This window comes from Schistocerca piceifrons, chromosome 11 (genome assembly GCF_021461385.2).
Source record: "Schistocerca piceifrons isolate TAMUIC-IGC-003096 chromosome 11, iqSchPice1.1, whole genome shotgun sequence".
Lineage (NCBI taxonomy): Eukaryota > Metazoa > Arthropoda > Insecta > Orthoptera > Acrididae > Schistocerca > Schistocerca piceifrons.
The window spans coordinates 14511314-14533548 of NC_060148.1; the positions used below are offsets into that span (position 1 = coordinate 14511314).

Here is a 22235-nt window from a genome sequence, read left to right on the forward strand (position 1 = left end):
GGTGTCGGTGGCTGTTTGTGGCGATGGAACTTCCAAGTAGACAGAATGAGCTGGTCAGTCAAGCACCTTGTCAACATGTCCTGACTTGACAACGAAACTTTCACAGTACTTCTGGCTATGTCAATATTCTCCTGTGCCTATTTGGAAAATTGTTCTGCTGTGGGTGTAAAACGTATCGTGGTACTGTATTAGCAATAAAAATGCTGTCTATTTGGCCAAGCTCAGGGCATCAGAACACATGAAAATGTCCTTACAAGTGGGGTCATTAACTGAACAACCTCCAAGACAGCCAACAACAAAGCATGCTGCTGTCCTGGGGAGCTCCATTTAGCACGAGGACCTAGTGAAGCAAGTCTATAGTGCCTCAGTAAGAGGACTATGAGTTGGTTAATCATAGGAATATTATCAGCACTTCTAAGAGCGACTCAGTGGTAGAATTTGGGGTGCTAAAGTACGCCTTGTAGGGTGATATCGTTATCTTCATCACTGGAGTAAGGTCTGACCTACAGTCTTGAGGGCATCAGTGTGAAGATTATCGAGCAGTATGGTGGACAGGTGTGCTGCTGACTATTCTCAGTGAAGCTCTGTCTAATAGATTTAGTCAGTAGGATACAGCGTGCCGATTCTTCTGGACCATTGGAAAGGTGTTTCGTTGCTGGCACCATTATAGCAGAAAGGAAGTGATGTCATGTAACAAAGAATGAGAAGGCACTATAGCCATGCTGCGAATAAAAGTGATGCTGTTTTTTTCCCACGCTTGAGCAACATTTGTCATAGATACTGGATAGTGGTAGAAGTGTCATCATGGGGCCTAAAACTTCATTGGTGATTTGAGAAATGTGAAACTTGTGTGGATTAAGATATTGCATGATCAGATACTCTAGTTTGTACTGGAGACCTAGTTGTGTCAGGTTGGGATGGTTGTTGAGGTTTTGCCCCATCATGTCGCTGCTGTCTTTGGAACTACAATGTGAGAGGGACAGACTGTTGGGAATGTGGGGATGCATGCCAAGCCGACGGGTCTGCTGCTATTGCAACTTCTACTGGAGACCAAGTGGGTTGTGCTGGGTGGGTCACTAATACATTTGCCCCACCACATCACTGCTGTCATTGTAGCCATATGTGGGAAGGAAGGCCTGGTGGGAAGTTTGGGATGGATGTCCAGATGTTGGGTCTGCTGCCAATATAGCTTCCACTGGGGACCTGACAGATCAGGTTGGCTGGGTTGTGGGGTTTGCCCATTGGGTCACTACTGTCACTCGGGTCATAATTTTGGAGGGATGACCTTCTGGGAGTGCTGGGATAAAATGTGCTGGGAAGTCTGCTACTACAGTGACATGTGCTGTCTGCTTACGGCAATCCGACTCGTCGCTGTCGTCGTGTGGGCAATCGGTGACCCCGTTGCAGAGGAAACGGATGTCGATGCAGGTCCGGTCCGTGCACATGAACTGCGTCTTGTCAGGGCACAGGTGCTTCTTAGGCGCCGCGTGCAGGTCTGCAAGTTAGTAGGTTAGTAGGGAGACACAGTTAGTGAGGGGAGAGGCAGTTAGTAGGGACAAGCCAACACATCGGGGCTTCCCTGCATGCAAACGCACCAGGCAATTCGCGTAGTCTTTAGCACTGCTGGTTAACTTACACAACTTGAATTTACCACTATGATTTATCATTATTATGACTTTTCCTTTCTAAAAAAAAGATTTGATTCATTGTGGCAATATATTTTAAAAAATGGCGAAACCTCAAGGCATTGCTGGCAGCCTTGTGGCCGCTGCCTTAAGCAATCTGTAGTCAGCCAACATTACTGAACAGCAACACTGAACAACATTATAATGTATCCCCTAGACTGCTCAATAAAAATCTGCAAAACTATTTTGCAATACTGAGTCTAGTTGGAAATGCTGGACGGTCGAAACACTACTGCTATGGTACTTACTTCACTTTGTTGCAAGCAGAACAAAAGAAGAGGAGGATTTCGTTCATAAAGAATTAATTTCCTTGTAAACAGATATTCACCCATAGCTGTAGGATTCTGTGCTTTGCATTTAAAGAGCAACAGTTCACAGGATTTGTTCTTAATAAGTTTTTGTTCATCTTATGTTCACCTAATGTCACTTCCTGCAATGCTGGCAAGTATTTGTACATTTTAATGCACGCTAACACCATCTTCCTTCTTGTTCTGAACTAATTTTAACAGGTAAACAAAATAGTGAACACAAAGAACCCCAGAGGCACGAGCGACTGGCCAGGATACTGCGCATATTGCACACAGAGGACACAACATTTTTTCACGAAACAGAACACATTTCAAAAGTTTTTCCTACTGCTCAGTAATGTTGCACAGTGTAACGTACACACATTTCCATATTATTGCACATTAGGAACTGTTCAGATACAATATTGACCGCCAAGCTCAAAGGGCTAACTGCCACTCTCGTATGGTAGACAGATGGCTCGGACAACATTAAACGTCGATTTCTCGCAAAACTGCCCCAAAACTTATTTCGTACACCTTAAGATAGACCACCCAATTTACATCATATGCAACCAGGCCAGATTGTGTGAGTCGAATTGCCTACCTCGGGATGCACGAAATATTTTTCGTGCCAGTTATGTTTCACCCATTCTGTAGAAAATAGTTCGTTGGATCTAAGTACCGGGTGATCAAAAAGTCAGTATAAATTTGAAAACTGAATAAATCACGGAATAATGTAGATAGAGAGGAACAAATTGACACACATGCTTGGAATGACATGGGGTTTTATTAGAACCACAAAAATACAGACGTTCAAACAATGTCCGACAGATGGCGCTTCATCTGCTCAGAATAGCAATAATTAGCATAACAAAGTAAGACAAAGCAAATATGATGTTCTTTACAGGAAATCTTCAATATGTCCACCATCATTCCTCAACAGCAGCTGTAGTCGAGGAATATGTTGTGAACAGCACTGTAAAGCATGTCCGGAGTTATGGTGAGGCATTGGCGTCGGATGTTGTCTTTCAGCATCCCTAGAGGTGTCGGTCTATCACGATACACTTGCGACTTCAGGTAACCCCAAAGCCAATAATCGCACGGACTGAGGTCTGGGGACCTGGGAGGCCAAGCATGACGAAAGTGGCGGCTGAGCACACGATCATCACCAAACGACGCGCGCAAGAGATCTTTCACGCGTCTAGAAATATGGGGTGGAGTGCCGTCCTGCATAAACATCGTACGTTCCAGCAGGTGTTTATCAGCCAGGCTGGGGATGATGCGATTCTGTAACATATCGGCGTACATCTCACCCGTCACGGTTGCAGTTTTGCTGTCCAGTGCCATCTGTCGGACATTTATGAACTTTGTTTTTTTTTTTTTTTGTTTTTTTGTTTTTTTTGTAATAAAACCCCATGTCATGCCAAGCATGTGTGTCAATTTTTACCTCTCTATCTACATTATTCCGTGGTTTATTAAGTTTTCAAATTTATACTGACTTTTTTATCACCCGGTACATACTTAGGTCGTGCGAAAGAGGAGCGAAATCGGTGATCCACTGGGTGAATGCTACCCTCTGATGAAACTCGTCTCAAGACAGGAACATGAATAATCCGGGTGAAAGGAATGGAAATGCGATGGGGAAAGAGACATGACGGAAATAATGACTTCCAGCCAGTACATAGCGACATTTTGCTGGAACGGGCCTGGAACCCGGACGCCCCACTTCTCTGGAGCGGTTGCTTTAACCGCGTCGGCCATCTGGAAACGTTTTCTGTCAGACTCAAACTCCCAACTTCCCTTTCGCCGTACCGCAACGACCCTCGCCCATTAAGACCCTACTCAGAGATTTCTGATTCCCATAGGAGTTCTGACGTTGGTTCTGCATCTGCAGCGAAGCTTTCTCATCAGACAGCCGCCGCACCCGTAACATTATGAATATGAGTAATGCCTGTTCACCGCTCAAATGTACACTGAAGCGCCAAAGATAGTGGTACAGGTACGCGTATTCAAACACAGAGATATGTAAACAGGCAGAATACGGCGCTACGGTCGACAGCGCCTATATAAGACAAAAAGTGTCTGACGCAGTTGTTAGATCGGTTACTGCTGCTACAGTGGCAGGTTAACCAGATTTAAGTGAGATAACCGTGCTGTTATAGTCGGTGCGCGAGCGATGGGACACAGTATCTCAGAGGTAGCGATGAAGTGGGAATTTTCCCGTATGACCATTTCACGAGTGTACCGTGAATATCAGGAATCCGGTAAAACATCAAATCTCCGACATCGTTGCGTCCGGATCCTGCAAGAACGGGACCAACGACGACTGAAGAGAGACGTGCAACGTGACAGAAGTGCAACTCTTCCGCAAACTGCTGCAGATTTCAAAGCTGGGCCATCAACAAGTGTCACCGTGCGAGCTATTCAACGAAACATCATCGACATGGGCTTTCGGAGCCGAAGGCCCACTCGTGTACCCTCGATGACTGCACGACACAAAACGTTATGCCTCGCTTGGGCCTGTCAACACCGACATTGGACTGTTGATGACTGGAAACATGTTGCCTGGTCGGACGAGTCTCCTTCCAAATTGTGTCGAGCGGATGGACGTGTACGGGTATGGAGACAACCTCACGAATCTGTGGACCGTGCATGTTAGCAGGGGACTGTTCAAGCTGGTGGAGGCTCTGTAATCGTGTGGGGCGTGTGTAGTTGGAGTGATATGGTGTCCCTGACACGTTTAGATTCGACTCTGACAGGTGACACGTACGTAAGCATCCTGTCTGATCACCTGCATCCATTCGTGTCCAATGTGCGTTCCGACGGACTTGGGCAATTCCAGCAGGGCAATGCGACACCCCACACGTTCAGAATTGCTACAGAGTGGCTCCAGGAACACTCTTCTCAGTTTAAACACTTCCGCTGGCCACCAAACTCTCCAGACATGAACATTATTGAGCATACCTGGGATATCTTGGAACGTGTTGTTCGGAAGAAATGTCCACCACCTCGTACTCTTACGGATTTATGGTCAGCCCTGCAGGGTTCATGGTGTCAATTCCCTCCGGCAGTACTTCAGACATTAGTCGAGTCCATGCCACGTCGTGTTGCGGCACTTCTGCGTACTCACGGGGACCCTACACGATATTAGGCAGGTGTACCAATTTATTTGGCCTTTCAGTGTGTAACACTAAAGCGACACAGTTCGAGTTTAAAAACTCTCCCCCACTACAAAACCACGAAAAACAGTACAATCAAATGGTTCAAATGGCTCTGAGCACTATGGGACTTAGCTTCTAAGGTCATCAGTCCGCTAGAACTTAGAATTACTTAAACCTAACTAACCAAAGAACATCACACACATCCATGCCCGATTCGAACCAGCGACCGTAGCGGTCGCGCGGTTCCAGACTGTAGCGCCTAGAACCGCTCGGCCACGCCGGCCGGCTACAGTACAATCCCCCAGTCACTGCACGAGGGCAGTTAATCAATAAATGGAGAAGTTGCCACAGCGAAACTATCCTAGCAGCTGACGAGATTCACGGTGACGTCAGTATAACTATGCACAGTAGGCAACACACAAATAGACACACAGGTATAGTAACAGAGAGAATTACGAAACACCACAAAAAACAAACAGCATCTCACACAGAAGCGTGCAAGCAATCCATTCTTCCCACACTCCATTCCATTTATGAATGGAACAGAAAGAAACACATACATATATTACAGTAAAAAGAACCGAATACCAGGCACTTATAGTGCATCAGACAGAATACTTACCGTGAAAACATGCAGGTTTGGATGACGTCCGCTTTGTGATATGCTGTGTTCATGCAAACTGTAGTTCTCAAACTTGCACAGGCTAGTGACATGCACCATCGAGCGCATGCATTGCCCCACAATTTCTGCTCAAACAACCCCAGTGCCATTCAGTGAAAGGAAAAAAAAAAAAAATCTGTGATTGTCTTTCTTCTCACACTGCAGACGAGAAACACCGGTGCCTTCATCGAGAGCCAGATTTGTAATGCAGACGTTTTCCAGCCAAAGTCATTGCTGCCAAACGCCCAGTATGCTGCCTTAATATTGTGACAGTTTCCTTTGAAAGCCATCCACACGAAATATTAGTCAGCCAAACAGGGTACATCGCCGCCTTTGGCCTTGATTATGGCCCAATTCAGGGAGGTAGAGAGTCCACAAATTCCTTCAGTCTGTAGACTTCAGCCAGCTGAAGCTACTGGTTGATGATTAGATCTGGAACGACCACACTAACTGGAAGCTGACAAAACGCGTGCTGTCTTCTGTCTCGGGCTCTTCGGCCGACGTATTTTTAATGATTTTTCTGGCCGGCGCGGGTGGCTGGCGTTGTCAAAGCTTCACCCTCCATTGCTGGACTCGAGCTCGCGACTGCAGACTCTATGCATCCGGAATGCCAACCTCCAAGGGCTTTTCCGTAGTCATATCCGGTGCGGTTCTCCCCTTGCTACTTGCAACAGTCGTTTGCTGCAGCACGTGAATCCTGGATCCTTGAGGATTTCTTCGTTCTTGTCGAAGCTACTGTCATGTTTGTGTATGTCTATAGCTTCTCTGGAAAAAGCGAGTTTGATAGCTCTTCTCTACAGAAAGAACTTCCGTGTCAGCGAATTTCACGATGTGCTCGGCCTCACAATGCGCTTGCGATTTCAGCAGCTGCCCCGACGTCAAAGGCCGGTTATGTTCAGTGATTCTGGTGTTGGAATGAACGGACGATCAATCAACACGGATCACCGAACATGAGGGGCATTGCGGGTTGGGGCAGGTAGAGAAATCGGCCGTCGCGGAGAACGCACTGTTGAGATCGCCACCTGGTGAAATTTGCAGACACGGGAGTTCTTGTTGTAGCGGAAAGCTATCCCATGTGCTTGTCCACAGAAATACACAAAAATGAGAATAGCTTCAACAGGAAACAAGAAAGCTCCAAGGGTGAACGGATCTCGGATTCCCGTGCTGTCGCGGAAGTTCGTTGCAGGCAGCAAGGAGAGAACAGTAGCGTAGATAATCGCGAAGAAGCCCTTGGACGCCGGCGCGTCAGTAAATCTGCGGCAGCGAGATCGATTTCAGTCCAGCACCAGAAATGAAGGGCAAAGCTCTGACAATACCATCCTCTCGTGCTGGCGAAACGTCAGAAAAAAGCATAGGCTGAAGAACCTCGGGCAGAATCCAACAGGCAGTTTGTCAGCTAGTGGCCACGAAAGCCTTACCAATTTTATCGGGAAGTTGATTGCTATTCCCGAGTCGTTCCAAACATTTTCTACGGAATTATGATCAGGCGACTTCCTGAGTCACTTGAGGTACAACAGGTTGAGAGTTTATGGACCAGAATGTGTGTGTATACAAGCCCAGTTAACATGACTGTTGTCATATTGGATGCTGCACTGTCCACAGAACACTCATGAAGATGTAGAAGAAAAGGCACGTCTGGGTACCGACAATGTTGTCTTGGATGACGTTCACGGTGACCGCCTCCGTGGCTGAGTGGTCAGCGCTGCCGACTAACGTGCAGCGGACCTGGGTTCGATTCTCGGTCTACCAGGGATTTTTCCTCGGTGGGACGACTGTAGGGGTGCACCCGGCCTCGTGACAGCTAGCAGCGGCTCCGAAGTCTAGAAATCCAACACCGACTGGGAGAGCATTGTACTGCCCTCATGGGTTGGGTTGGGTTGTTTTGGGGAAGGAGACCAGACAGCGAGGTCATCGGTCTCATCAGATTAGGGAAGGATGGGGAAGGAAGTCGGCCGTGCCCTTTGAAAGGAATCATCCCGGCATTTGCCTGGAGCGGCGTAAGGAAATCACGGAAAACCTAAATCAGGATGGCTGGACGCGGGTTTGAACCGTCGTCCTCCCGAATGCGAGCCCAGTGTCTAACCACTGCACGACCTCGCTCGGTATAAACCTGCCCACATGCCCCTCCATACTGCATCCAGTGGTTCCATCAGCAGAGAAGGGTCGATTGGGCCAGATTGGTCCACCTGTGACCAGACCGTGGAACTCTACATTACGCTACATTCACGTTCACGGTAACCCGATGTACTGGGCCCGAGCCGTGATACGAAGCCACCAGCAAAACATCCCAGAAACACCTCCGTCTCAACTACATCTTCCACACATTCGAGAAATGTCGACCCATGGGCCCAAATTACATGGCCCCTCAGCCACTGTCCAGTTCCTGTGCTGTTTGGCCCACTGGAGATGTGAGGCTTTATATGGCGCTTTCACGAGGTACTGGCCTCCAGATGTTCATTTCGTGGCCCCGCGGCTAGAGGCTCCATGTCACGGATTGCGTGGCCCCTCCTGGGCATGGATGTGTGCGTTGTCCTTAGCGTATGTTAGTTTAAGTAGTGTCTAAGTGTAGGGACCCATGACCTCAGCAGTTTGGTCCCTTAGGAATTCATACACACACACATATTTCATTTCATGCTTTTCTCTTGGATATTGGTTGAGATGATCCTGCATTCACTGACAGCAGCAATTCCTGCAACCGCTCGGTGTGACTCTCGTCTCCGGACCTTGCCGCTTAGACTCTTTTTACGACCACTGTTCTCAGGACGTGTTACATGACTGCGAGTAATGGACCATTCCTTGTAGACACGTTGTCAGTCTGCACTGATACGTCAACAAATTGCAGAACTACGTTCACAGTGTGGTCACAGCATGCACAAGTGCGATGGCTCTTTTCCACAATTCCAACGGCCTTGCCACAGTGGTAAAAGCGGTTCCCGTCCGATATCCGTAGTTAAGCGCTGTCGGGCTGGGCTAGCACTTGGATGGGTGACCATTGGGTCTGCCGGGCGCTGTCGGAAAGCGGGGCGCACTCAGCCCTTGTGAGGCAAACTGAGGAGCTACTTGACTGAGGAGTAGCGGCTCCGGTCTCGTAAACTGGAGAGCGGTGTCATGACCCTCCATATCCGCATCCAGTGACGCCTTTGGGCTGAGTATGACAAGGCGGGGGTTGGTACTGTTGGGCCTTCCAAAGCCTGTTTGGACGGAGTTTAGTTTAGTTCATTTCCACCATTCTGCCATGTGTACCCCTTTTACTTCTGTCGATTCAATACAACTGACTGGCATGTCCGCACCACTTCAGTGCCGTGACATAAATCAGTGATGGGTGATCATACGGTTTCTGCAACGCCTATAGTTATTCATAGAGCCCAGAATGTTATTTTAAGGTGGTGACTAATATTTTGGCTGGTATGCTTACCTTAATTACATTACAGCATCTGGCATCCTCTTTTACCCCATTTTCTTTTGATTGCTAATGACTCACTTAGGCACATCACTCTGATTCATCTGGATTATTGGAACTACCAACTCCCACTATCGATAGCTACCAATTGCAACTGAAGCAAATATGCTATCTGAGCTGGAAAGTATAGTAAACCTCTCACCACACCAATGGTTGGCTCAAAGTGGGGGTGATGAAGGACACCACAAGAGACCCTTCCCCAAGATTGGCTCACCACAGTGCGAGGCCCGTATCTGTGGCACTGACGAGTGGGCACAGGGCGGGACGGTTGCGCTTTTCCTCACCTGTCGGTTCTCCGCAGCCCCTCTCGTCCTCTCCATTGCTACAGTGGTCTACATAGTCACAGCGCTTGAAGTACTCGATCAAGGTGCCGTCGTCACAGCGGAAGCCGTCCTCAGGGGGCGCTGCACGGGCCACAAATGGGCGTTACACAAACACCGACACAAACACAACACAACCACAAACACAGCTCTACTCCACACAACACTAGGCCACTCTGCAACTGCCAACATTAACGACACAGCGCCGGATGTCTAAAGCCGTCCATTCACAGACCGGCCAGTGGGCCGACTCACTCAGCGACCTGCTCCCTGACCCGTCTGTGTGTGGGCTATGGCGACTGCTTGACAGACCCTAACTGGCTGCACTGACAGGGTGTGGACTGGCAGACAGAGGTTCACCAGTCCAACTGATGCACTCAGACAGTGAACTCGACCGTGAGTCCACCAGCCGCACACATGCGAATGGGTCGGAGAAGACCCACTCGCCAGAGGTGTCAGCCTACTTGTCTGCCTATGTATGGGGGGCCTTTACTCTACAACCTGCCCTGTGGAGTTCCCCTATTGCAGGCTGTTCCAGCATTGTGACATGGGGCAAGTTCACCCCCCAGGCATCCCCCCATCACCACCATCTGTTCATCTGCAGGCTGGCTACCAGTGTGGCAGCCCCCATCACACGCGTTAGTGCCCCCCCCCCAACCCCCCCCCCCCCCCCCCCACCTGCATGTGCTTTGCTATCACAGTATAAGGTAGAGTTTGACTGCATCATCTGTTTGCCCACCTGTGCTCCTGGGCACCCATCTCATGTGGTAGCCCTGAAGCGCTTCCACTGGAGGCAAATTGGTTATACGAATTTGGACAACCAGGGGCTTAGATCCCACTACTGGATATCACCTGTTGAAGTGCATGTCAGAAATGGAAAGCCTTACACAATGAACACTTGGAAAAAATGCTAACAAACAGTTTCTGCAGTGGGATATGTTGATCAGAGTTTGATATCTATATGAGCTATTCTCAGCAGAGAAAAAAGGAATTTCTGCAGATGAAGATTGTTGTGAGTACACGGTGGCTGTTGTTGTATGTAACATTACTGCAACTTTTCGTATGGAGATCACAATCACAGCACAGCATATCCAGACGTCGGGTATGTGTAGGCAGACTTTGAGAAAGAGTGGATCATTGGAATGAGGGACATGAGACGGTCATACCACCAGACTGGCTCTAGAGAAATGACTACTGAATAAGTAATGCTGGAGTGCTGATGAGATGCACTCGGTGCAACAGTGTGACAGGTGAAATAAGCACAGGTCCTTCCAGAAGGATTACATCACGAAAAGATCATAGGATTGCTCAGCTGCCTCTGAAGAATATATGGGTGACAACAACTGAAATCGGGCAGAGGTTACAGAAATAGTGTCGTCACAAACTGTCGGGACCAGATTGCTGGAAGGTGGGTTCAGATCTGGAGTTGCCAAATGTCATTTAACGCTGACATCGTACCACAGACAACACAGTCCATAGAGTCAGTTGGGACACTGAATGGGTTCTAGTGGTGGTGAGTCCGTTTCTCTCTGTGGCAGCCAAACTGATGCCCACATACCGGTAGGTGACCTGGCGAAAGGTCATCCGAAGCAGCGAGTCTCGAGATCCATACTTCTCTGACTCTTTAAATCATGGTGTGGGAGACTGCTGGATATGAAAACAAGACTCATTTGGTAACTGCTGACAGGAGACTGAATGCTCAGTAGTATGTGACAAGAATGGCGAACCTTATGGCACATTCTATTTTGTATGCTAAAGTTAGCACAGTAGGTCAGTAGTTGAGTCTTCACACCAGTTTGCTGCTCTCTGATAAATCATTTACCTCTGTGTCTACTTCTCCCTAAGACACTCAACTATATTATATTATTAAGTTCTGTCTCTACGACCCAGATCTCTCCGAATCCTTCACGACTACTCATTAGGTGATCTGTGCAGATGATGAATCCTATTTTCCCTTAGTCTAAACTTACAGCTTTTTCCCCTGCTGCTATATAAATTACACAAGTCAGCAATATTAGAAATATGGTAGTCCACCCACTTGTCCGCTTATTTCCTCATTGACAATGTCTGGAACGTGCTTCTACGACACCTCAGGTTGAATACCATTTTGGGCTGCACTGTTTTTTTGAAATTTGTGTTTTAATGTTGGCAGTTGTGAAGCATCTACATTTAATAGCGTATACACAAACCAAGTTCCACAGAAGAAACACATACACAGCTCCTGGTGCAGGTCTAACTGTATATATGTACTACCACTTTACCTGAACTAATGGTGAGCATCGACCAGTTTACTGTTACGGACCGTGAGTGGTTCTTATTTGATTACTACAGAATAATTTCGTGATAAGGTCAAAAAGGTTAGGGGACGGTGCAGAAAAAGGGGGGGGGGGGATCAACGAACACAAGAATCCCGTCTGAGCTTTAAAAATTCAGCGCTATCTGAAGAGTTCGAATATGGTGGGATATGAAGATCTACAGCTTATATTTGCAGGAAATAGACACATGTTGTACCGACTTTGATTTTAGGCATTGCAAAGAAACTTATTGACGTACATAACTGCACTTTATGGGAGATTCAAACTACGTGTGATTACTGGACTCGGGGGACCCAGGAGGAGTTCTACCTATCTGAGCCATTCATATATGGCTCATGGCCCAACTAAAATCTTTCATCTGTCAGCATTTCTTCCCTCCCATTGACCGTGAAAGGTAAAGTCCCGTATTCGAGTCTCACTGTGGCACGCGGATTAAAGCTGTCAGCAATCTAATGAAAGCAGTGCCTCCATGCACAATCTGGCTGTTCTCTATATGGACAGCAGTGGCCAAGGCGATTCTAAGTTGTCGTGCTGGGTAGTGAACGTGGAGGGGGGGGGGGGGGGGAAGGGGGCGGAAGGAGGCACTGATATAGTATGGCAAAAAAAATGTGTCTTTTGTGAGTGGTTATAGGGAAGTCACATCTGTGTACACATCCCATGCAATACTACTGGACATATTTTGAGGCGATGTGTTTGCATTATCAGATATCACACTATTAGCAGAGTGTACTATGCACCAGAATTCGTATAAGACAAGGATGTCGTCTTTCGCTCCTGTTACACATCAAAGAAGGAATGGCGAAAATACCAAATAAGTTTCAGGACGGTGGTTAAAATGGAGGGTGAAAGGATGTCAGTAATAACATTCGCTGGTGACATTGCTATCATCAGTGAAAGTAAGGACCTCTTGGATGGAATGAGCAGTCCAATGAGCGCATATTATGGATTGAGAGTAACCGAAAGAAGATGGAAGAAATGAGGAGTAGTAGAAATGAAATTAGTGGCAAACTTAATATGAAAACTGGCGATCATGAAGTAGACAAAGGTAAGGAATTCACTATGTTTGAAGCTAAATAACACGTGATGGACGAAGGAAGGACGACATGAAAAGCAGACTGGACAAGAGAAATCTTCTTGTTGCAAACATTGGCCTTTATCTGACGAAGAAATTTCTGTGAATGTTTGTCTGTAGCACAGCATCATATGGTAGTGAAACGAGAAAAGAACAGAATTGCAGAGACTGAGATGTGGTACTATAGAAGTATGCTGAAAATTAGTTGGACTGAAAGTAAGAGATGAGGAGGTCCCCCACAGAATGGGCGAAGAAGTGAGTATATGGAAAACACTGAGTAGAAAAAGGGACAGGATTATAGGAATCTGTTAAGAGTTTAGAGGGTAAAAAATGAGTGGGAAGACAGAGATTGAAATAAATCCAACAAATAATCGAGGACGTAGGTTGCAAGTGGTACTCTGAGATGAAGAGGTTGGCGCGAGAGAGGAATTCGTGGTGGGCCACATCGAACCAGCCAGAATGAAGAAAGATAAAACCTGTTGTCTCTAAGGAGCACTCAGCAACTTTCTACTAGTGTGACATTTATGAATAACACCAACCCTGACGGTAGATGTGCGTTTTTATATCAGAATTAGCTTGTATCCGTGACTGCAGTGCCGTTTTGTAGAAGAACTGTTATTGGCAACTATGACAGGACAGTATACACGCGACTATGGAGTGAATGTGTGCAGCATTGGTGAAATATCGAGGTACTACCATCTAAACCCCTCACTGTGACTATTTAAAACCAACATAATGTGAATTAAATGAGCGAATTTTATGTTGAAGAAGGTAGATACCAGATCACAATTCTTTCTGGACATGGAGAAGCCTCACTACACAATTCGATTTTCGGCGAGTAATACTTAGATCTCTGGTACGCAAATTATATGGGATTGGTAGAAGAGAAATGAATAGTTTAAGGAGGAAGTGTCAGATTTATGACTCCCTAGTATGGCCGAAATGACATTATAGAGTCGATCGGCGAACTCCAGTGACAAAGAGTACAAAAAAATACTTTCTACTTCATGTGAAAGAACTGATTTGAAACAGAGATTCTAGTCGAGTATTACTTCTCCACAGCAAAGATATTAGATCACACAGAGAAGCATATATTCACACGGCAAGGGGATACCATTAACAATGTGTCAACAGCGATAATTCTAAAGTTTGGCTATGTTACAGACAGCGGTCTTTTTTCGGAATGTCATAACCATTAGAAAGTATATATGAGGGATCCCAGCCTGTTTGCTGTACATATTAGACTGGGCATAATTTGGTACAAGAATTAGGTGTGTCACAGGTATGTTGGTTACAAAATTAGGATTTCCCCTATTAACATCGCTGTTATTACGCTAGGCTACATCAGTTTAGATACCTTGCCTGAAGGAGTAGTAATATAATAGTTAGACCAACACCAGGAAACATGAACTACACGTTAACTACGGTTGAAATCTATATACATGCACAACATGGTCTACAAGAAATTGTACATAAAGAAAGCCGCAACAGCAACATCACAAGTTGATTATATACAGGAAATGTGCAAAAATAGAAAGTAGACACAAAATGCGCAAATGCGAGCTGCTAAGTAGAAATATTTACAAAAACAAAAAACACACAGGCGAAAATAATGCTGCAGTTATATACAAAAGAAAAATATTCGCACAGCATCACTGAGACACAAGCTGGAAAAGAAATTACAATAAACGTAACAAAAAAGAGATAAACAAATAAGAATGTGCAGCTAAAGCAGTGCTACCAACACAGACGGGGTGCAAAATGCGGGCAGTGCGAGATGCAAATTACAGAAACATAAGGAGGAATAGTAAGTGGGAATTCTCTCTCTCTCTCTCTCTCTCTCTCTCTCTCTCTCTCTCTTTTGCGCTCTGGTGAGAACAGGAACACCAACATGGAGCATAAAACGTAAAAAAAAATATTGCACAGACAAATGCAACAAACACAGACTAGAAAGCCTTGGAGAAGAACTTGTCAAGGCAGAGGAAAGAAGCTCTCTACACGACAAAACAATACCTGGGGTTACGATGAACTCGCCAGTGCCCGATGTACGAGGCGATGTAGGAGATGGTGCTAAAACTGCTGGATAAATAAATGTTATGGAATCATAAACTGCTCGTACCGAAGACACGAGCTCTTGCATTACACCTAAGTCGTAGGCTGGGAAGACAGACGCAAGTAGTCACAGAATTTCTGTGTGTCAGGCTCAAAATGAAAAATAAATATTTTGTGCAGGCTTAATTTCATATATCATTACACTCGCGTTCAGTAGAATTTCGCTTCCTAATGGACGTAACTGCATTCAATTTTGTGCGAAACTCAAGAAAACCTGTACGGAGAGACACCAAATGATGCAGGAAGCCTACAGTGGTGAGTGCTTAAGCCGTACTCGATGTTACGAATGGTTCACACGGTTTAAATATGGCCCGACGAAAGTTAAAGTGACACTCGTTCAGGGCGCCCTTCGACATCTACCGTCGACGATCGTCTCAGAAATGTCAACGAAACTGTGCGTGCCAGGGGTCAAGCAAGACTCTACCAACCAAATGACTTTCTTCCATTGCTCCGTAGGCCAAGTTTTGTGGATTCGGCGGCACGATCGCCTGTTACGGGCATTAGCGTCACTCCAGCTCCCTCCTTCTGAAGCTCCCTTTGTGTTGCCATACTTACCATCCGTCACTGTCAGTCAACAGACACGTTCGCCCGCGTTATGACTTAGTGGATGATGTTCTTCCACTTTCCCTGTATGCGGTATAAAGTTCGATAGGCTGCCCCTCCAATTACCAAACACTTTGGCTCTCACCATACGATCACGTACACTATGTGATCAAAAATATCCGGACACCTGGCTGAAAATGACCTACAAGTTCGTGGCGCCATCCATCGCTAATGCTGGAATTCAATATGGTGTTGGCCTACGCTCATCCTTGATGACAGCTTCCACTGTCGCAGGTATACGTTCAATCAGGTGCCGGAAGGTTTCTCGGGGAATGGCAGCCCATTCTTCACGGAGTGCTGCACTGAGAAGAGGTATCGATGTCGGTCGGTGAGGCCTGGCACGAAGTCGGCGTTCCAAAACATCCCAAAGCTATTCTATAGGATTCACATCAGGACTCTGTGCAGGCTAGTCCGTTACAGGGATGTTATTGTCGTGTAACCATTCCACCACAGGCCGTGCTCGAACATGTTGAAGGATGCAATCGCCATCCCCAAATTGCTCTTCAGCAGTTGGAACCAAGAAGCCGGCCGGTGTGGCCGTACGGTTCTAGGCGCTTCAGTCTGGAACCGCGTGACCGCTACGGTCACAGGTTCGAATCCTGCCTCGGGCATGGATGTGTGCGATGTCCTTAGGTTACTTAGGGGACTGATGACCACAGATGTTAAGTCCCATAGTGCTCAGAGCCTTTTGAACCATTTTGTAGCAAGGTGCTTAAAACATCAATGTACGCCTGTGCTGTGATAGTGCCACGCAAAACAACAAGGGGTGCAAGCCCCCTCCATGAAAAACACGACCACACCGTAACACCACCGCCTCCGAATTTTACTGTCGGCGCTACACACACTGGCAGATGACGTTCACCGGGCATTCGCCGTACCCACACCCTGCCATCGGATCGCCACATAGCGTACCATGATTTGTCACTCCACACAACGTTTTTCCACTGTTCAATCACCCAATGTTTCCGCTCCTTACACCAAGCGAGGCGTCGTTCGGCATTTACCGGCGTGATGTGTGGCTTATGAGCGGCCGCACCAACGTGAAATGCAAGTTTTCTCATCTCAAGACTGTCATAGTACTTGCAGTGGATCCCGATGCGGTTACGAACTCGTGTGTGATGGTCTGGATAGATGTCTGCCTATTACACATAACGACCCTCTTCAACTGTCGGCGGTCTCTGTCAGTCAACAGACGAGGTCGGCCTGTACGCTTTTGTGCTGTACGTGTCCTTTCACGTTTCCACCTCACTATCACTTGGGAAACAGTGGACCTAGGGATGTTTAGGAGTGTGCAAATCTCGCGTTGAGACGTATTACACAACTGACACCCAATCACCTGACCACGTTCGTAGTCCGTGAGTTCCGCGGAGCGCCCCATTCTGCTCTCTCACGATGTCTAATGACTGCTGAGGTCGCTCATATGGAGTACCTGGCAGTAGGCGGCAGCACAATGCACCTAACATTAAAAAACGTAGGTGTCCGGATACTTTCGATCGTTGTTGTTGTTGTGGTCTTCAGTCCTGGGGCTGGTTTGTTGCAGCTCTCCACGCTGCTCTATCCTGTGCAAGCTGCTTCATCTCCCAGTACCTACTGCAGCCTACATCCTTCTGAATCTGTTTAGTGTATTCATCTCTCGGTCTCCCTCGACGATTTTTACCCTTGACGCTGTCCTCCAATACTAAATTGGTGATCCCTTGATGCCTCAGAACATGTCCTACCAACGAATCCCTTCTTCTGGTCAAGTTGTGCCACAAACTCCTCTCCAATTCTATTCAATGCCTTCTCATTAGTTACGCGATCTACCCATCTCATCTTCAGCAATCTTCAGTAGCGCCACATTTCGGAAGCTTCTATTCTCTTCTTGTCCAAACTATTTATCGTCCACGTTTCACTTCCATACATTATTACACTCCATACAAATACTTTCAGGAACGAGTTCTGACACTTAAATGTATACTCGATGTTAACAAATTTCCCTTCTTCAGAAACGCTTTCCTTACCATTGCCAGTCTACATTTTATATCCTCTCTACTTCGACCATCATCAGTCATTTTCCTCCCCAAATAGCAAAACTCCTTTAGTACTTTAATTGTCTCGTTTCCTAATCGAATTCCCTCAGCATCACCCTACTTAATTCGACTACATTGCATTATGCTAGTTTTGCTTTTGTTGATGTTCATCTTATATGCTCCTTTCAAGACACTGTCCATTCCGTTCAACTGCTCTTCCAGGTCCTTTGCTGTCTCTGACAGAATTAGAATCTCATCGGCGAACCCCAAAGTTTTTATTTCTTCTCCATGGATTTTTATACCTACTCCGAACTTTTCTTTCGTTTCCTTTACTGGTTGCTAAATATGCAGATTGAATAACATCGGGAAGAGGCTACAACCCTGTCTCACTCCCTTCCCAACCACTGCGTCCCTTTTATGTCCCTCGACTCTTACAACTGCCGTCTGGTTTCTGTACAAATTGTAAATAGCTTTTTGCTCCCTGTATTTTACCCCTTCCACCTTCAGAATTTGAAAGAGACTTTACCAGTCAACATTGTCAAAAGTTATCTCTAAGTCTACAAATGCTAGAAACGTAGGTTTGTCTTTCCTTAATCTTTCTTCTAAGATAAGTCGTAAGGTCAGTATTGCCTCACGTGTTCCAGTGTTTCTACGGAATCCAAACTGATCCTCCCCGAGGCCGGCTTCTACCAGTTTTTCCATTCGTCTGTAAAGAATTCGTGTTAGTATTTTGCAGCCGTGGCTTATTATACTGATAGTTCGGTAATTTTCACATCTGTCAACACCTGCTTTCTTTGGGACTGGAATTTTGATCACATAGTGTATTTCGCGCAGAGCACCACTGGGATACCGACCCCACCCAGAGGATGGATAACTGCGAGTTGATATCGTGACGGACAAACGAGATGAGAAACTGCAGCAGCCTGGTTGGGAGTCGCCGACCCCTGCTGCTGCGGTCCAGAGCGCCCGGGTCACGACTGCTACTTCGCACGCAGAGCCTGCGATGCCCGCCATCATCCTCTCTGCCAGTTACGCCTGCGGCAGCGGCGCTTGCCAGGCTGCTGATCATCCCGTCACGACCGGGACGCCGCGCCGCTCCCAGTTTGGGCACCGCAGACCGGTCGGCCAGCCCTGGCGCCACCAATCTGGCCGTCGACGGCGCCGCCGCGGGCGCTGCGCAATTTGGAGCGCGCAGATAAGCGAATGGCCCGTAATTGGCGGCTGCCACATGTGTGAGCGTCTGCCAAGGGGGCCGCCACACACATTACACACACACACACACACACACACACACACACATTACACACACTTCGCGCGCCGAGACCTCATCTCGAGCAGGACGCCGGGACAACACTGTGTAGGAGTCCACTCACATTGCCCGTTTCCGTTTTGGCCGACATCCGCACCAGTGCCTTCTGCGGACTTTGCCTCGCCACAGTTGGCAGCCCTGTTCGCTGTCTAGCTCGTGGGGGACTTCCCCATTTACCAATTGAGGGCATGGAGTTTGTAAACGAGTTCGCGATCGTGTATGCCACTGTATTCATATACGCTGAAGCGCCACAGAAACTGGTATAGGTGTGCTTATTCAAATACGAAGATATGTAAACAGGCAGAAGACGGCGCTGCGGTTGGCAACGCCTCTATAAGACAACAAGTGTGTGACGCAGTTGTTAGGCCAGCCGAAGGGCCGAGACGTTTCCGTTGACCGACAGTATAATCCCGATAGTCCCGTGCCCAATGCAATCGTAACTGACTTCATTCTGATTTGCAGCTGCTTCTATTGGCCCTGTTTGCAGTTAAAATTGTTGGATGTGAGGTCCGCCAGTTATGCAAAACACCGTTTTCTCTCAGTACCCAAACATGTTTCGGCACCACTGTGCCATCATCAGTAGGTTTTCGTTTTTATTTATTGTTTACATTTGGTGTGCATGAATTTTCTGGACCACTTGTGTGTCAATTACTACAGGTAGCTTGTCATGTTTTCGTGTGGCAAGCACTTTCATTCTCCGCATCACGGTTCGGTGTTATGATGCACATGTAACTATAACAAGTATTTTCCACAAACAACGTAGTAAAACACTTTTCGCAGGCCAGAGTGGCCGAGCGGTTCTAGGCGCTTCAGTCTGGAACCGCGCGACCGCTATGGTCGCAGGTTCGAATCCTGCCTGGGGCATGGATGTGTGTGATGTCCTTAGGTTAGTTAGGTTTAAGTAGTTCTAAGTTCTAGGGGACTGATGACCTCAGTAGTTAAGTCCCATACCGCTCAGAGCCATGTGAACCGTTTTGACTTTCACCTTGTTACAGATAATGTTACGAACTGTACCGGTACCAATTTCAACCTTATCAACTATAATTTCCAGTCACACGGCGGTCAGCACGAATAATGTCATCAATTCGACTTTCAAGTGAGGGAGTTGAAACTGCAAGTTGTCGGCCAGAACGGTGTTCGTCAGTCACTGAGTCGCGACCATTTTTGAACTGCTCTACCCACTTCTAAAAATTTGCACGATTCGTACAACCTTCACCATAAACTTTAGACATTCTACGGTATATATTCACTGGTGTCTCGCCTTCAGCAAGTAAAAAACGAAGAACAGAACGTGGTTCAACTAATGTGGACGTTTCAAGCAGACTCGCGATCTTGAAATGTATTTTTCAGGTTATAAGCAAAACAATGTTGATACAAGAGCTGATCAGGGCTCATCTTAGTCATACCAACTCAAGGCCATAAAAAAACCAAACTTGCCCCACTAACCGTTTTTTCCCCACCCCAATTTGTCTCTTTAATTACTGAATGACTCTAGTAATTTGTTGTTTTTCTTTTTTCTTTTTTCTTTCTCTCTCTCTCTCTCTCGATATTTCTGTCGACCACCTATATCTATCCCCTGTCATGTAGGCTTGTAAAGCCTTTCATTTGCTCAACAGACACTCCTACTTAGCCATTTTTCACTTTTCCGTCAATTCAGTGTTGAGACGTGTGTATTACGCTCTCGCCTGCTTCATTTGTTGCATTTATGTATTTTCTCTTTTCGTAAGATAAAGGGGGCGGTAGCGCGAATGTTTGCGAGTAGCCTCTGCGTAACAACAGCGACTCAGACGGAACGGCAAGACTGAGTGCGTGTGTGTGTGTGTGTGTGTGTGTGTGGACGGGTTGGAGGAAGCGACGGAGTGAAGGTTGACACGCGCAAAGTGCTGGCACTCCCCGTTCCTGAAGATGGGCAGTTGCATCAGAAACGAAAATAGCCCGCGGCCGAAACACGTGGGGCGGGGCCCGGCTGCCAGGCAATTCAAGGAGTTGTCACTCACCGTGTCTGTGTGTGTGTCTGTGTGTGTGTGAAAGGCAAACAGAGGGCGACGTCAGCAGACGCAGCCGCCCCACCGACAAAACAGAGCGGAGCCGGTCCCCAGCGGTGACATTTCGCGACGAAGCAGCTGCGTTACCAAGCTTCTGGTAGAACTGATACAACCTGCTCCGTTATAGTGGACGGCTAGTGCCAGACACAGTCCAAGCTAAAAGGGTGTGTCTCCTCAGGGAAGCGTTATCTACACCGGGATCAAAATAAAAGTGGGACTGACAGCTGATGGTTTTCAAGACGGCTGTCATAGCAACAACCGCGATTTTGGTCTCGGCCTCTGTCCTGTGCAGTAGTACTGCCTATAAAATATCGATATAACGCTATTTTCCCAGAAGTATATCGACGTATATCGGCGACCCTTCTGCGCAGATAAATCGATGTCAAAATGGCAATATCGAGTGCCGGTATTTTTCTTTTATATTATTTTGAAATTGTAGAACATAATTTTACTTTGAAACTTCCTGGCAGATTAAAACTGTGTGCCCGACCGAGACTCGAACTCGGCACCTTTGCCTTTCGCGGGCAAGTGCTCTACCATCGGAGCTACCGAAGCACGACTCACGCCCGGTACTCACAACTTTACTTCTGCCAGTTGGTAGAGCACTTGCCCGCGAAAGGCAAAGGTCCCGAGTTCGAGTCTCGGTCGGGCACACAGTTATAATCTGCCAGGAAGTTTCATATCAGCGCACACTCCGCTGCAGAGTGAAAATCTCATTCTGGATAATTTTACTTTGTTGATAATTCTTCCGGGTTATATGGCCGTGGTCCATGGAATTCTTCGTCCGATACTACGTTGGACATCCTCAGAGGTATGACTGGTCCTGCTGAGTCCTGATTTATTGAATCACTATTTAGTATATCCGCCAAGCGGGATTTATGGCAAGCGAACATAGAAGTTCGCCACGGAGTGCTATCACCCGGTGGCACTGACGCAAACTAGCAGTGTGAGTGTTAAGGGTTAGCAGTGATCCGCTCACGTCGTTTACCAAATCCGTACGTATTTCGCCCGCAATTACGTCACGCCAGTCGCGCGTGCGCAAAGGCTGCTTAAAACGTGCACAACAGAAACTGTCCTCGCGACCCTGATGTCAAGTTTGAACGAGTGTAGAGGAGCGATGCAGCATGATGCATAGATGTTGGTGCCACGTATTTCAGACTGCCGCGCATCTACATTGTCTTTAACGCCATTCAAAG

The 22235-nt window shown here is 47.0% G+C and overlaps 1 protein-coding gene across 14 annotated transcripts in view; it reads right to left on the minus strand.

Annotated features, from left to right (window-relative positions):
- Window positions 1–22235, minus strand: part of LOC124720011 (basement membrane-specific heparan sulfate proteoglycan core protein) — an 801341-nt gene that overhangs the window by 429757 nt on the left and 349349 nt on the right. For 12 of the 14 annotated variants that reach the window (XM_047245262.1, XM_047245258.1, XM_047245261.1 and 9 more), the window contains one exon: window positions 9539–9658. The exons of the other annotated variants lie outside the window; for them this stretch is intronic. In XM_047245262.1, coding sequence (XP_047101218.1) covers window positions 9539–9658 — 120 coding nt within the window. The remainder of the gene's footprint in view (window positions 1–9538; window positions 9659–22235) is intronic. 14 annotated transcript variants of the gene reach the window in all.